We start from the raw sequence: 16,938 nt of genomic DNA, 5'->3' as shown, positions 1-16,938 counted from the left end.
ATTTAATAGGTTGAAAATCGCGGTAAAAAAATCGCACTTTTTACCGCGAAATCGCACTTTTAGAAGTGCGATTTTTAGTCACATTTCAATTCGCATCCAGATGTTTTCCCATTATAAAGTATACAACTCGCAAATGTAATAGGGTGCGATTTTTGGTCAATGTTACCAAAAATCGCAAAAAAAATAGACCAGGTTCTGACAGGCGAATTTGACAGAACCATGCACAGATCATTGAGATCTGTGCATGGTTCTGTTAATAAAAATGTGTAAAAGTGTTTTTATAAAAAAAAAAACGGCGTGGGGTCCCCCCTCCTAAGCATAACCAGCCCCGGGCTCATTGAGCCGGACCTGGTTCCAAAAATACGGGGGAACAAAAAGCATAGGGGTCCCCCGTATTTCTGAAACCAGCCCCGGACTCTTGGACCGGTCCTGGTTCCAAAAATACAGGGGACAAAAAATCTGGGGGTCCCCCGTATTTTGAAACCAGCACCGGGCTCCAACAGCCCGCGGTGTCATGCCACAGCCGGGGGACACTTTTTATACAAGGTCCCCCGGCCAAAACATGAGCACCGTGGCTGGTCAGCCTTGGACGGGGTACCTGGAGGAGTGGGGACCCCCCCAATAAAGGGGTCCCCCCCCCCAGGCTTCACCCGTCCAGGGCTGAAGCCCGGGGCTGTCACCGGCGTCCGTGGCCAGTGGACGCCGGCCTGATAGGGTTAAATCCATCATACATATCATTACATTGCTTTTTACCGGCGAACTACAAGTGCCAGCAGACCTCCCCCGCATGCTGGGACTTGGAGAACCACAAGTCCCAGCATGCAGGGCATTAATGGGCCCGCTGGGACTTGTAGTCCACCTGTAAAAAGAATGTTTATAAAAAACACACACACAGAGAAGTACAAGTTTATTACACACACACACCTCAATTTTACACCAGCATACTTACCATTCCTGGATCCAGCGCTGGTCTGGCTGCTTTACAGCCGGCTCCCCCCGCACTGACAGGCAGCGGGGAGAACCGGCTTTCTCCGTTGCCTGTCACCGGCTTTCTCCGTAGCTTCTGTAGCGCTGTCCCAGTGCTACAGAGGCTGAGAGCGTGATTGGCTGAGCTACAGTATGCGTCTCCATGGAGACGCATAGCTCAGTCCTGATTGGCTGAGACGCATACTGTAGCTCAGCCAATCGCGCTCTCAGCCTCTGTAGCACTCGGACAGAGCTACAGAAGCTACGGAGAAAGCCGGTGACAGGCAACGGAGAAAGCCGGTTCTCCCCGCTGCCTGTCAGTGCGGGGGGAGCCGGCTGTAAAGCAGCCAGACCAGCGCTGGATCCAGGAATGGTAAGTATGCTGGTGTAAAATTGAGGTGTGTGTGTGTAATAAACTTGTACTTCTGTGTGTGTGTGTTTTTTATAAACATTCTTTTTACAGGTGGACTACAAGTCCCAGCGGGCCCATTAATGCCCTGCATGCTGGGACTTGTGGTTCTCCAAGTCCCAGCATGCGGGGGAGGTCTGCTGGCACTTGTAGTTCGCCGGTAAAAAGCAATGTAATGATATGTATGATGGATTTAACCCTATCAGGCCGGCGTCCACTGGCCACGGACGCCGGTGACAGCCCCGGGCTTCAGCCCTGGACGGGTGAAGCCTGGGGGGGGGGGGGGGACCCCTTTATTGGGGGGGTCCCCACTCCTCCAGGTACCCCGTCCAAGGCTGACCAGCCACGGTGCTCATGTTTTGGCCGGGGGACCTTGTATAAAAAGTGTCCCCCGGCTGTGGCATGACACCGCGGGCTGTTGGAGCCCGGTGCTGGTTTCAAAATACGGGGGACCCCCAGATTTTTTGTCCCCCGTATTTTTGGAACCAGGACCGGTCCAAGAGTCCGGGGCTGGTTTCAGAAATACGGGGGACCCCTATGCTTTTTGTTCCCCCGTATTTTTGGAACCAGGTCCGGCTCAATGAGCCCGGGGCTGGTTATGCTTAGGAGGGGGGACCCCACGCCGTTTTTTTTTAAACTTTTTTTTTTTTGCACAAAAGCGCATTTATAAAAATGCGCACATTTTCATGACTGAAAATGCGCACATTTTCATGACTAAAAATCGCGGCAAATCGCGGCAAATCGCATTTTTTTGCCGCTAATTCGCATCTCATTACATATGCGAATTCGCGGCAAAAAATGCGATTTTTAAAGGTGCGATTTGGTGCGATTTTTTTTTAGTCTAAAAATCGCACCCTATTACATTTCGCCCCAAGTGTCACTCATGAATAAATGGATATTTCCATACATTAGCCATTGAGTGGCATTACTGCATGTACAGATGATGGAGGACATCGCTAACGACCACCGGGAGACGCATTGTTAATGATATAGTGCGTATACACTAGGCGAAAGGCAGGAAAATATTAACGGTGGTCGTTATTGTGCATATAATTAATTGTATTGTCTAATGCAGTCATTTTCAACCTATTTTCAACTTGCGGTGCACCAAAACAAGATTTTAAAATTACCATATCACACTATAGCTGGGTACACATATGTACAATTTCATTTTTCTTGCGACCGTTCGATCGACCGAATACACGTTCGGCCGTCCGAAACATACGACCGATCTGCGCGTACACATATGTACAATTTTACTTGCGACGTCCGATGTACTCCCGTCCAAACAATCGCAAGAAAAAGATTGTACCACCGTACACACTCTCCCGTTCTGGCTATTCACACGATAAAAATGTACACAACATTATCATAATGGGCTGGATTAAAAGAGCATACCAAAACGAGGCGTGATCACGGAACAAAGAATCGTTCGTGTAGTACAGTGAATAGAGCCGTGACTATTCAGATCATTGCTAGCTGTACAGGATATACGTACGTACGTTCGTTCGTCTATCGGTGCATTTGGGCCTTTTTAATTATGAGCTTGAGGAGAAGGAAGGCTCGTGCGTGCATTTTGGCTGCTATGGCCATTAGATTGCGGGCTATTAAAAAAAGAAAAAGGACCAAGAATCGGAGCTGCTGGACCAGAGACTGGCTTCTGAGGAGAGACACCTTCTCCCACATGCCATTGCTACAGGAGATACGGGAGAACAATCCTGATGATTTCAGGAATTATCTCCGTATGGATGACGCTACCTTCATGGAGCTGCTGACACTGGTTACCCCTTTAATAGAGAGAGAGGACACCTATTTCAGGAGGCCTATTTCTGCAGAGCAGAGACTGGTGGCAACGCTGCGTTACCTGGCAACAGGCAGGACCCTTGCCGACCTGAGATTCACCACCGCAATATCATCTCAAGCGCTGGGGTTGATAATACCAGACACCTGTGATGCCATCGTCCAAGTTCTACAGGACAAATACATGAAGGTAAATATGGAAATTACATACATGTCCCCCATATGTATAGCTGTGCACATACCTGTACCCTATATGTATATCTTTACAATGCCTGTTGATTTAATCTTTTACACCAGTGGGTGGGGGGTCATTTTGATAAGGCGGGTAATAGCTTTGAGGCTGCAATGGGGGAGGGCTGATGGGTCTAAAATCAACCCAACAGATTATTAATACGCATATACTTTTATATTGCAGTTTCCATCGACCAAGGAGGAGTGGCAAAATATTGCACGTGATTTCCGTGATCTTTGGAATTTCCCTAATTGTGGTGGAGCTATCGATGGCAAACACGTCAGGATCATGCCCCCTGCAAAGAGTGGATCTTTTTATTATAATTATAAGGGGTTCTTCAGCATTGTTCTAATGGCCATCGCTAATGCCCGATACGAGTTTGTATTTGTGGACATTGGGAAAAATGGTAGAGTTTCAGATGGAGGAGCCCTGGAGAATACCTTTTTCCACGACCAACTGAAAAAAAATGAACTGAATCTGCCAGAGCGGACTGAAAATGAGCACGGTTTGAACTTTGTTTTTGTGGCGGATGAGGCCTTTGCATTGCACCCTAATGTCCTTAAACCCTACCCACAAAGGGCACTGAACAGGGAACGACGCATTTTTAACTATCGCCTGTCACGTGCCAGGCGAGTGGTTGAAAATGCGTTTGGGATTCTAAGTAATAAATTCAGAATTTTTCACAGTCCCATCAATCTGCGCCTAGATAAGATTGACAAAGTGGTGCTGGCCTGTTGTGTGCTGCACAACTACATGCGCAGAAAAGCGGTGCACACACAACAACTGGGGGCTACAGTGGACGAGAGCCAAGTTGTTGACGAGCCTATTGGTCTGACAGCTTTGGCAACTAATTTAAACACCAGAAATGCATCAACGCAAGCAAAGTTGTCAAGAGACGAGTACTTGAATTATTTCAATGGTGTTGGGGCTGTGGAGTGGCAGAATGACATGATTGCTTAAAAATGTACCTTTTTGTCATTGTAAATATATTGTTTTTTGGTGTGTAATAATCAATATTTTGCCAATAAAATTTGTATACTCACAGTTCCGCACAAGTTGTCCTCTGCGTCTTCTTGCAGCAAGGAGGGGGAGGTGGAGGCCGAATCACGGCAAGTGAGTGGTAGTACTCAGGTGCCAGGCATTCCTGGAGGGCACAATGCCACGGCACCTGGAGTGCAGACTGTACCCAGTACTGGTGTTTATGTACTAGCAAGTAGTTGCTCCACCACACCTATTTCTATGCCAATTTCTCCTGGTACTTTGTACGTATGTATATCTGTGCCCTATAGTCACCCTGCATGGTAAATGATATTTTCACACGGACACCAACTAGATTACAGAATTTTTAATTTTTATATAAATTATTAACTTATAAACTTATAAAAAATATAACATAAATAACAAGTAAATAAATAATAAAGAAATACTTAAACATAAAAATATTTAAAACAATAATGCACTTAAATAAACTATATAAAATATTTACATATGGTGGTAAACTTGTCCCACCCCATAATCCCCTGTATCCATCGGTGGTTGGGAGGGAGATGGACTTTCCAATAAACTCTGGAAGGGGCCACCAGGTGGACCTGGTGGGAGCGTATTAGCCAACGTTGCCGGTTGGTGCTGCCTTTGCCCAGTTGGTGGCTGTAAATGTTGATACTGGGGATATTGCACCGGGTGAAATACCGCTTGTTGGGGTATAGGAGCTGGGCTGATGGGTTGAAATTCAACCCTAGGCAGAGGGGTCTCATCGGTGAGACGTGTGTGCCGGGACAGAGTCCCCACACGGGCCCGGTACAGCGTCTCATAAAATATGCGCTCTACCTCCACCCTTGTAGCCGGGTCCAACTTTCGCAAATTGTCAGCTAATACACTCCCCACCCGGTCCGCATCATCCTCATCCATGCTCATCAATCTGTTGGCAGACTCCAGGATCTTGGTGGTTGCCACGTCCGCAGCATCTGGAGTCTGCCTCGGCCTTTTGCGCCCTCTTCTTGATGGCGCTTCTGCTGGAGGTTGAGCGCTTGTTTGCGGTTCAGCGCTGGTCGTGGCGGTTGGTGTGGGGGTGGAGCAGAGGGCCGGTGAAGGCAGCTGTGATGCCACCTCCAGCGATGCCGAAGATTCATCCTCGGCAAATAGCGATGGCTGTAACAAAACAAGATGACAATGATGTATCACTATCGATTTTTAAGACTTCCATATATTTTTATATCTACGCAGAAGAACGCAGCCCATACACCACCATGTTGCTGCCATGGATGAAAGTGAGCTAGTTGAAGAGGCGTTATGACTGGCATCTCTGGAAACTAATTATTTAGATACCAGACATACCAAATACTAATTTAAACACCAGAAATGCATCTATGCGTGCTAAATTAACAGGGATGAATACATGCAGTATTTTATTGGTGTTGGCGCTGTGGATTGGCAGAATGATATTATTCCGTTAATTTTAGACAACAAAAAATATTACAATAATCCGCGCCAGAAAGACTACAACAGTGTAGATACCAGGGATTACCAATGCCAACCAAAAGTTCCAAATACAAAAAATGTGGTAAATGCACTTGCGATGTCTGAATATTGATCACTGTGTTCTCAGGCGGATAAGAGTATAGCTCCACCACTGAGAAGAACCAGAATTAGGGCCACAGAGAAGGTCAAATTGACGATGTATAACCAAAAGGGGGGGGTATCGCCCCCTGCAACTGACCTCTCTGTTGTGCCCAACAGAGAGGTCAGTTGCAGGGGGCGATACCCCCCCTTTTAATTTTACATGTTCACAATTTTTATACTGTACTTGCTGTTATATTTATCTGGTTTGAAAAAAAAATTTAAAATAAAATCCGTCTACTTACTGTGCCGCAAATGGTGTCATCAGAAACCTCTTGGTTGCACGCGGAGGTGGAGGGGGCAGGCTGGTTCCTTGAAGTGTTGCTGACCGAATCCCTGGGCAGCTCCTGGTCCACCGTGAAGGCCAGCAGGTCGTAGTACCACAGCCTGGGCACATAGACTTGGTCTGCCCCTGCCCCAGACCGCTTTGAGGACTCAACCTTATTCAGTTCTTTTTTAAAGACGGTCCTCATATTGGCAATCCGAGTCCGGACCCACTCTACATTTGCTGTGGGGTAGTATGTTTGGCTCACCCTCACCAGCTCCTCCAGAGCAGATAGCCTCTTCTGCCGATTGGAATGGTCTCTGGATTTTGTGTTCCAGAGACAATTTTGATCCCTGTAGGCCTCAATGAAGTCCTTCATGAACTCGACATTTTTTTCTGCCATGGTTGAATTTCTGTTCCAAAAAATAAAATAAAAAGGCATATTATTTTCTTGATACACAAAGCACACCATAAACCATTTAATGTACAGGTGTTCAGTCTGTGGGCCACTAGATATACTGTAGCTATACTGTAGTACAGGAGTTGAAACTCTGTGGGACATAGGATACACGGTCACTACAAGCTCCAGCATACCCATGGCCCACAGATTGAAGTCCCTGTCATAGAAAACTACACATTTTGTTTTAATACTCACCGAAATAAATGTCGATACAGTCCGGAAAATTCGCTGCGCTGCTCCGATCAATCCAACAGCAACGACGGAATATTCTTTCGTGCTGAACGTGGCTTGAAACACAGTGATTGGATGAGCACAGGAATCTCCGCCCCACTCACGTGCTTCGCGTCACACAGACACGGGACATCGAGGAGCCATGTCGGAGGGTCTGGCGCCACCGCATATGGGGGAGGCCAGTACAGAACCTACAGAACCTTTGTTTTCCAATTCAGCACTGATAACAACAGATAAAGAAATCGCTGACAACAAGGAGAAAAAAGTGACGCGCGCATCCGCCATGTCATCTGCAGAGGTGGAACTGATGGTCAAAATGCTGGATAGAAGGGACTACGATTGTTCGAGAAAAACATACCCCAAGACAAATTATAGAAAAGAAATTATTATGCAGCGTGTATACAAGGAGATAAAGGAGAAGTTTGGGAAAAGAAGGTCCAAATACCAGCTCCAAAAACGGTGGTCGGACCTGAAGCACAAGGAGCAGGCCAAGCTCAAGAAAATTCGTGGAATTATTAAAAGAAGTGAGTCCAATGCCCTAGGTGGCTTTATTAATATACTGTCTTGATCCATTACATTTTGTGTGTTTTGCTGACATGTTGCTTGTTTTTACTCAGAGGAAATCCAATCCAGGAGAAGACATGAGGAAGGCAGAGACAGGGCCTCCAACCTAAAAATAAAGAAGGAGAGTACAACAGGTAAGGTTTTGTACCAGCACACCAACAGAACAACACATGTTTTATACACACAACAAGGGGTAGTAATATGTCACTTTACCTTGTCACTATAGATGATATCCAGGCTGCGCAGCCGATGGAAGGGACCACAGAGGGCCACCAAGTGATTGCGATCACCAGCAGTGTAGATGGTGAGTGTATACTGCAAATCATCTTTATGGGATAGTGACGTATCATTTGTGGAAAGGTAAACATTTCTTTATCTGTACTTATTATAGATATCATCGAGATTTCAGATGTCAGTGCAGAGGGGGAGAAGAACACACCATCACCTGACACGTCCAGCGACGAAAGCACAATGCAAGAAAACATGACACAAGTCCATAAATGTCTACAAGAACTTAGCGGGAAAGTCCATACCGTAGCCCAAAAAATTACGAAAATCCAAAAAGGCGTAGCAGTAGTACACTCTTTATATGAAAAAATTTATAACGGTTTGCATTATAAAGTAAAAAAATAGTTTGTGTACTTTATTTTACTTTTTTCTCCTTCTTGTTTATTTGGAGGCCAGCAGCATGCACCTTAAAATGGTGCATGTCATGGCAAGCAGTCCCACGGCAGCAATGCATCACATGTGAGCAGGCCGGGATGTTCCCATGTGATGCGTTGCTGCCGTGGGCCCGCTTTCCACTACATACACCACCATGTTCAAATGTGTTTTTATGTTTTTTGGGTGGGTGGGCTTTCCTGCTACACCTTCACACGTGGCACTTATGTCATGGCAAGCAGTCTCACGGCAGCAATGCATCACATGTGAGCAGGCCGGGATGTTCCCATGTGATGCGTTGCTGCCGTGGGCCCGCTTTCCACTACATACACCACCATGTTCAAATGTGTTTTTATGTTTTTTGGGTGGGTGGGCTTTCCTGCTACACCTTCACACGTGGCACTTATGTCATGGCAAGCAGTCTCACGGCAGCAATGCATCACATGTGAGCAGGCCGGGATGTTCCCATGTGATGCGTTGCTGCCGTGGGCCCGCTTTCCACTACATACACCACCATGTTCAAATGTGTTTTTATGTTTTTTTGGTGGGTGGGCTTTCCTGCTACACCTTCACACTTGGCACTTATGTCATGGCAAGCAGTCTCACGGCAGCAATGCATCACATGTGAGCAGGCCGGGATGTTCCCATGTGATGCGTTGCTGCCGTGGGCCCGCTTTCCACTACATACACCACCATGTTCAAATGTGTTTTTATGTTTTTTGGGTGGGTGGGCGTTCCTGCTACACCTTAACGCAAGCACCTGTATGTGATACTCTGTTCAGGTCCGACCACCCAAATAAACAAAGTGTTCACAGTATTTTTTGTCAGTATTTCTTAATAAATGTTAAGTGTTTATGCAGAACAATGAACATCACATATCTATCTATCTATCTATCTATCTATCTATCTATCTTCTATAACTATATCTGTCAGGAATGCACACACAACGATTATTTATTTCAAAAGGAATGCACACACAACGAATATTCTTTAACAGCATGGCGCGGAAAGTACGGGGGAGAAGACTTCCTGTTGTTTACATGCTGCGCTGATGGAGGGATGACGCAGCTAGTCAACACCCACATGGGCGTGCTGCTTTTGGGAGGAATGATCGCAGGAACGGGCTGCATATCGATCGAACGTGCGTACACATGTCACTTTTCTTTCGATATGGAGCCGTCCTGTCGGAAGAATATTAAGCAGCAAAGAACCTGCGACCGACCGACCGTGGACGGCCAAGAGCGTTTTTGGCCGTTTATCGATCGCAACGAAGGGATCGGGACAGCGTACACATATATACAATCGAACGGCCGTTCGTCCGCAGATCGGACGAACGGCCCGACGATTGTACATATGTGTACCCAGCTTATCAGTGCCCCACAGGAAAAAAGTAACTTATTGGCACCCACATGAAAAAACAATCACACTGGTTCCCACAGGTAACAGAAATAAAACACATTGGATCAAACTTGGAAACAAGAGACCAGTGAAGAACAGAGCTGAAGATGCACAGGAACAGTGCCCACTCATACAATACATACAGCTGGATGCACAGGAGCAGTGCCCACTCATACAATACATACAGCTGGATGCACAGGAGTAGTGCCCACTCATACAATACATACAGCTGGATGCACAGGAACAGTGCCCACTCATACAATACATACAGCTGGATGCACAGGAGCAGTGCCCACTCATACAATACATACAGCTGGATGCACAGGAGTAGTGCCCACTCATACAATACATACAGCTGGATGCACAGGAACAGTGCCCACTCATACAATACATACAGCTGGATGCACAGGAACAGTGCCCACTCATACAATACATACAGCTGGAGATGCACAGGAACAGTGCCCACTCATACAATACATACAGCTGGATGCACAGGAGTAGTGCCCACTCATACAATACATACAGTTGGATGCACAGGAACAGTGCCCACTCATACAATACACAGAGCTGGATGCACAGGAACAGTAGTGCCCACTCATACAATACACCTGGCTGATGCACAGGAACGCTGCACACTCATACAATACACCTGGCTGATGCACAGGAGCGCTGCACACTCATACAATACACCTGGCTGATGCACAGGAACGCTGCACACTCATACAATACACCTGGCTGATGCACAGAAACGCTGCACACTCATACAATACACCTGGCTGATGCACAGGAACGTTGCACACTCATACAATACACCTGGCTGATGCACAGGAACGCTGCACACTCATACAATACACCTGGCTGATGCACAGGAACGCTGCACACTCATACAATGCACCTGGCTGATGCACAGGAACGCTGCACACTCATACAATACACCTGGCTGATGCACAGGAACGCTGCACACTCATACAATGCACCTGGCTGATGCACAGGAACGTTGCACACTCATACAATACACCTGGCTGATGCACAGGAACGCTGCACACTCATACAATACACCTGGCTGATGCACAGGAACGCTGCACACTCATACAATACACCTGGCTGATGCACAGGAACGCTGCACACTCATACAATGCACCTGGCTGATGCACAGGAACGCTGCACACTCATACAATACACCTGGCTGATGCACAGGAACGCTGCACACTCATACAATACACCTGGCTGATGCACAGGAACGCTGCACACTCATACAATACACCTGGCTGATGCACATGAACCTTGCACACTCATACAATACACCTGGCTGACAGGAACCTTGCACACTCATACAATACACCTGGCTGATGCACAGAAACGCTGCACACTCATACAATACACCTGGCTGATGCACAGGAACGCTGCACACTCATACAATACACCTGGCTGATGCACAGGAACGAAGCACACTCATACAATACACCTGGCTGATGCACAGGAACGCTGCACACTCATACAATACACCTGGCTGATGCACAGGAACGTTGCACACTCATACAATACACCTGGCTGATGCACAGGAACGTTGCACACTCATACAATGCACCTGGCTGATGCACAGGAACGCTGCACACTCATACAATGCACCTGGCTGATGCACAGGAACGCTGCACACTCATACAATGCACCTGGCTGATGCACAGGAACGCTGCACACTCATACAATGCACCTGGCTGATGCACAGGAACGCTGCACACTCATACAATACACCTGGCTGATGCACAGGAACGCTGCACACTCATACAATACACCTGGCTGATGCACAGGAACCTTGCACACTCATACAATACACCTGGCTGATGCACAGGAACGCTGCACACTCATACAATACACCTGGCTGATGCACAGGAACGAAGCACACTCATACAATACACCTGGCTGATGCACAGGAACGAAGCACACTCATACAATACAACTGGCTGATGCACAGGAACGCTGCACACTCATACAATACACCTGGCTGATGCACAGGAACGCTGCACACTTATACAATACACCTGGATGATGCACAGGAACGCTGCACACTCATACAATACACCTGGCTGATGCACAGGAACGCTGCACACTCATACAATACACCTGGCTGATGCACAGGAACTCTGCACACTCATACAATACACCTGGCTGATGCACAGGAACGCTGCACACTCATACAATACACCTGGCTGATGCACAGGAACGCTGCACACTCATACAATACACCTGGCTGATGCACAGGAACGCTGCACACTCATACAATACACCTGGCTGATGCACAGGAATGTTGCACACTCATACAATACACCTGGCTGATGCACAGGAACGCTGCACACTCATACAATACACCTGGCTGATGCACAGGAACGCTGCACACTCATACAATACACCTGGCTGATGCACAGGAAAGCTGCACACTCATACAATGCACCTGGCTGATGCACAGGAACGCTGCACACTCATACAATACAACTGGCTGATGCACAGGAACGCTGCACACTCATACAATACACCTGGCTGATGCACAGGAACGCTGCACACTCATACAATACACCTGGCTGATGCACAGGAACGCTGCACACTCATACAATACACCTGGCTGATGCACAGGAACGCTGCACACTCATACAATACACCTGGCTGATGTACAGGAACCTTGCACACTCATACAATACACCTGGCTGATGCACAGGAACCTTGCACACTCATACAATACACCTGGCTGATGCACAGGAACGCTGCACACTCATACAATACACCTGGCTGATGCACAGGAATGAAGCACACTCATACAATACACCTGGCTGATGCACAGGAACGCTGCACACTCATACAATACACCTGGCTGATGCACAGGAACACTGCACACTCATACAATACACCTGGCTGATGCACAGGAACGCTGCACACTCATGCAATACACCTGGCTGATGCACAGGAACGTCGCACACTCATACAATACACCTGGCTGACAGGAACCTTGCACACTCATACAATACACCTGGCTGATGCACAGGAATATTGCACACTCATACAATACACCTGGCTGATGCACAGGAACCTTGCACACTCATACAATACACCTGGCTGATGCACAGGAACGCTGCACACTCATACAATACACCTGGCTGACAGGAACCTTGCACACTCATACAATACACCTGGCTGATGCACAGGAACGCTGCACACTCATACAATACACCTGGCTGATGCACAGGAATGTTGCACACTCATACAATACACCTGGCTGATGCACAGGAACGCTGCACACTCATACAATGCACCTGGCTGATGCACAGGAACGCTGCACACTCATACAATACACCTGGCTGATGCACAGGAACGCTGCACACTCATACAATACACCTGGCTGATGCACAGGAACGCTGCACACTCATACAATACACCTGGCTGATGCACATGAACCTTGCACACTCATACAATACACCTGGCTGATGCACAGGAACGCTGCACACTCATACAATACACCTGGCTGATGCACAGGAACGAAGCACACTCATACAATACACCTGGCTGATGCACAGGAACGCTGCACACTCATACAATACACCTGGCTGATGCACAGGAACGTTGCACACTCATACAATACACCTGGCTGATGCACAGGAACGTTGCACACTCATACAATGCACCTGGCTGATGCACAGGAACGCTGCACACTCATACAATGCACCTGGCTGATGCACAGGAACGCTGCACACTCATACAATGCACCTGGCTGATGCACAGGAACGCTGCACACTCATACAATGCACCTGGCTGATGCACAGGAACGCTGCACACTCATACAATACACCTGGCTGATGCACAGGAACGCTGCACACTCATACAATACACCTGGCTGATGCACAGGAACCTTGCACACTCATACAATACACCTGGCTGATGCACAGGAACGCTGCACACTCATACAATACACCTGGCTGATGCACAGGAACGAAGCACACTCATACAATACACCTGGCTGATGCACAGGAACGAAGCACACTCATACAATACAACTGGCTGATGCACAGGAACGCTGCACACTCATACAATACACCTGGCTGATGCACAGGAACGCTGCACACTTATACAATACACCTGGATGATGCACAGGAACGCTGCACACTCATACAATACACCTGGCTGATGCACAGGAACGCTGCACACTCATACAATACACCTGGCTGATGCACAGGAACTCTGCACACTCATACAATACACCTGGCTGATGCACAGGAACGCTGCACACTCATACAATACACCTGGCTGATGCACAGGAACGCTGCACACTCATACAATACACCTGGCTGATGCACAGGAACGCTGCACACTCATACAATACACCTGGCTGATGCACAGGAATGTTGCACACTCATACAATACACCTGGCTGATGCACAGGAACGCTGCACACTCATACAATACACCTGGCTGATGCACAGGAACGCTGCACACTCATACAATACACCTGGCTGATGCACAGGAAAGCTGCACACTCATACAATGCACCTGGCTGATGCACAGGAACGCTGCACACTCATACAATACAACTGGCTGATGCACAGGAACGCTGCACACTCATACAATACACCTGGCTGATGCACAGGAACGCTGCACACTCATACAATACACCTGGCTGATGCACAGGAACGCTGCACACTCATACAATACACCTGGCTGATGCACAGGAACGCTGCACACTCATACAATACACCTGGCTGATGTACAGGAACCTTGCACACTCATACAATACACCTGGCTGATGCACAGGAACCTTGCACACTCATACAATACACCTGGCTGATGCACAGGAACGCTGCACACTCATACAATACACCTGGCTGATGCACAGGAATGAAGCACACTCATACAATACACCTGGCTGATGCACAGGAACGCTGCACACTCATACAATACACCTGGCTGATGCACAGGAACACTGCACACTCATACAATACACCTGGCTGATGCACAGGAACGCTGCACACTCATGCAATACACCTGGCTGATGCACAGGAACGTCGCACACTCATACAATACACCTGGCTGACAGGAACCTTGCACACTCATACAATACACCTGGCTGATGCACAGGAATATTGCACACTCATACAATACACCTGGCTGATGCACAGGAACCTTGCACACTCATACAATACACCTGGCTGATGCACAGGAACGCTGCACACTCATACAATACACCTGGCTGACAGGAACCTTGCACACTCATACAATACACCTGGCTGATGCACAGGAACGCTGCACACTCATACAATACACCTGGCTGATGCACAGGAATGTTGCACACTCATACAATACACCTGGCTGATGCACAGGAACGCTGCACACTTGCCTTAGATATCCCGGATATAATGATGGTACTCTTCCGGGGAGACTTCAGCGACTGCTTGGAGGACTCCCTGAGCTGCCTTATGGCGACTTCTGCGACGGGGTCCGAGCCATTCAGCATCAGGAGCTCTGGGAACACAAACCAGGAACATTTCACTACAATAAGGAAAACTCCTGGACGACACGGAGCAAACCGACCAAGACCAGTCCCGAATACTTCACCTGTATCTGACGAGGACAGCGCCTTGCTGACCGGACCGCTTTGGGAAGGGATGGCTTGTACCGAGAAGTCTCTCTCAATCACCTTTACTTTAGGGGGGGTGTTAGACGGTGACTCTGTGGGGGAGATACAAATCTGTTAGGGGGCAGAACCAGCCAACTTGCAAACACCCGCCCCATTGTAGCTTAATCCCCACCCTTGGGTGGCTCCACGTTTCTCTGTCAGTACAATATACACTGGAACTAAAACACCGGTGACCCAGCCTAAAGGCTTCCGTGAAGTGGGATAAAAAGGAACAATATAGAAGCAACTTTCAGCTACCAGCCCATTTCAAAGACGGGCGCAGCGGAGTCAGATCTTAAGTCTTGCTGGAGTCGCAACTGCAAGTCAATATAAATGCTAGTGCCAGCCCTTCCCCTGGTGTAGCGGCCTGCGCCTGACTGTGAAAGGATTAGAAAAAGCACTGGTTCTGCCAAACCAAACGTTCCCAATACCACGCTTTACTGGTTCCCCTACCGGACGCTTTCTCCGTGTAGCTGGCGTTCAGGCTCTTCCCTTCCGTCCGCGGCTTTGAGGTCACTGAAGTTACCGTGGTGACGACAGTCCCACACGGCATGACCGTACGGTCCTTCTCTACTTTCTTTGCAGGGACGGGGGGCGGCACAATCCAGGATTTCACTTCGTTCGGTTCCACAAATAGGAACTTAAAAATAAAAACACAGAACAAATGTCAGTTGCCCGGTTAGAACATTAGTGGATTTGGTCTCCGCCCACTGCGCTGCTTCCTGGCTTACTGCACACCCCACAGGTATTTCATACCCCTGTGGACAGGCAACCTCCAACAAACAGCAATCAGTGGACAGGCAACCTCCACCAATCAGCATACAGATAGCCTTCTGCTGCCTGGCTGGGGCAGATAGAGAATTCAACATTGTGATTCCACCACCCGGCTTGCCATCTCCTAGAATAGTTGCAAATATAGGCCCCCACACACTAGAACGATTTTTTGGCCGATTGTACGATTTTTACTGATAATCGAGGGGGGGGGGGGGGGGGAATCGGCCGATGTATCGGACGATCGGTTGGAAATCGGACAATTGGCCAAAAAATTGTTCTAGTGTGTGGGGGCCTTTAGAATTCAGAAAAATGTTATCCCCTGGAAGATTTCCGTGCTTGCCAATGCTATGTAGGTGTGTGCCCGCCGTAGCTCCCCCACACAAACACTCAGCCCCCCCACCCATGAGTCAACCCCATCTACCACACACCGCTGCTCTCTAGTGTGTGGGCACCTTAACTTTGAGGTCATCTTTCTATTGCTCTGCCCGGCCTCATCCTGGGGGGTGTTCATCAAAGATTGGAGATTTGAATTACCAACCAATCAGCTTCAGCCAATTTGCAGGAAGTGTCAGAAAAATGACCAAAGCGGATTGGTTGGTGTTTTCTCTCTCCCTACTTTATCTCTCCCCAAGTTCTGATAAATCTCCAAAAGAGCAGTTATGTAGCATCGATAAATTTCCCCCTCTAACGACTGCTCTATGGGTGGGGAACGCACAGTACCACACCTCTGGTTCTGCACTGGTTATACGCGGTATTACTGAGCTTTTGTGGAAGCTGCAGAGTATCCATTATCCTGCTGTGAACAATAGACTTAAGCACCTGTATCAGATATCTGATAGCATCTGGTCTTTGGTCCTGTGTCAGTGCGGCTGCTGGCAGGGTTACCGGCACTCCCAGGCACAGATCGG

At 48.0% G+C, this 16,938-nt stretch overlaps 1 protein-coding gene across 1 annotated transcript in view; it reads right to left on the bottom strand.

The window, feature by feature from the left end:
• C2CD2 (C2 calcium dependent domain containing 2) overlaps positions 1 to 16,938 on the bottom strand; it is a 77,611-nt gene that overhangs the window by 17,002 nt on the left and 43,671 nt on the right. Inside the window, exons 11-13 of the mRNA XM_083171650.1 lie at positions 15,710 to 15,896; positions 15,196 to 15,309; positions 14,978 to 15,102 (exon numbers count right to left, since the gene is read on the bottom strand). Of these exons, the coding sequence (XP_083027776.1) occupies positions 14,978 to 15,102; positions 15,196 to 15,309; positions 15,710 to 15,896 (426 nt within the window). The remainder of the gene's footprint in view (positions 1 to 14,977; positions 15,103 to 15,195; positions 15,310 to 15,709; positions 15,897 to 16,938) is intronic.

The sequence above is a fragment of the Crinia signifera genome, chromosome 2 (genome assembly GCF_055691185.1).
Source record: "Crinia signifera chromosome 2, ASM5569118v1, whole genome shotgun sequence".
Classification (NCBI taxonomy): domain Eukaryota; kingdom Metazoa; phylum Chordata; class Amphibia; order Anura; family Myobatrachidae; genus Crinia; species Crinia signifera.
The sequence above is the reverse complement of the archived record's forward strand: the minus strand, read 5'-3'. Positions and strand labels throughout refer to the sequence as shown.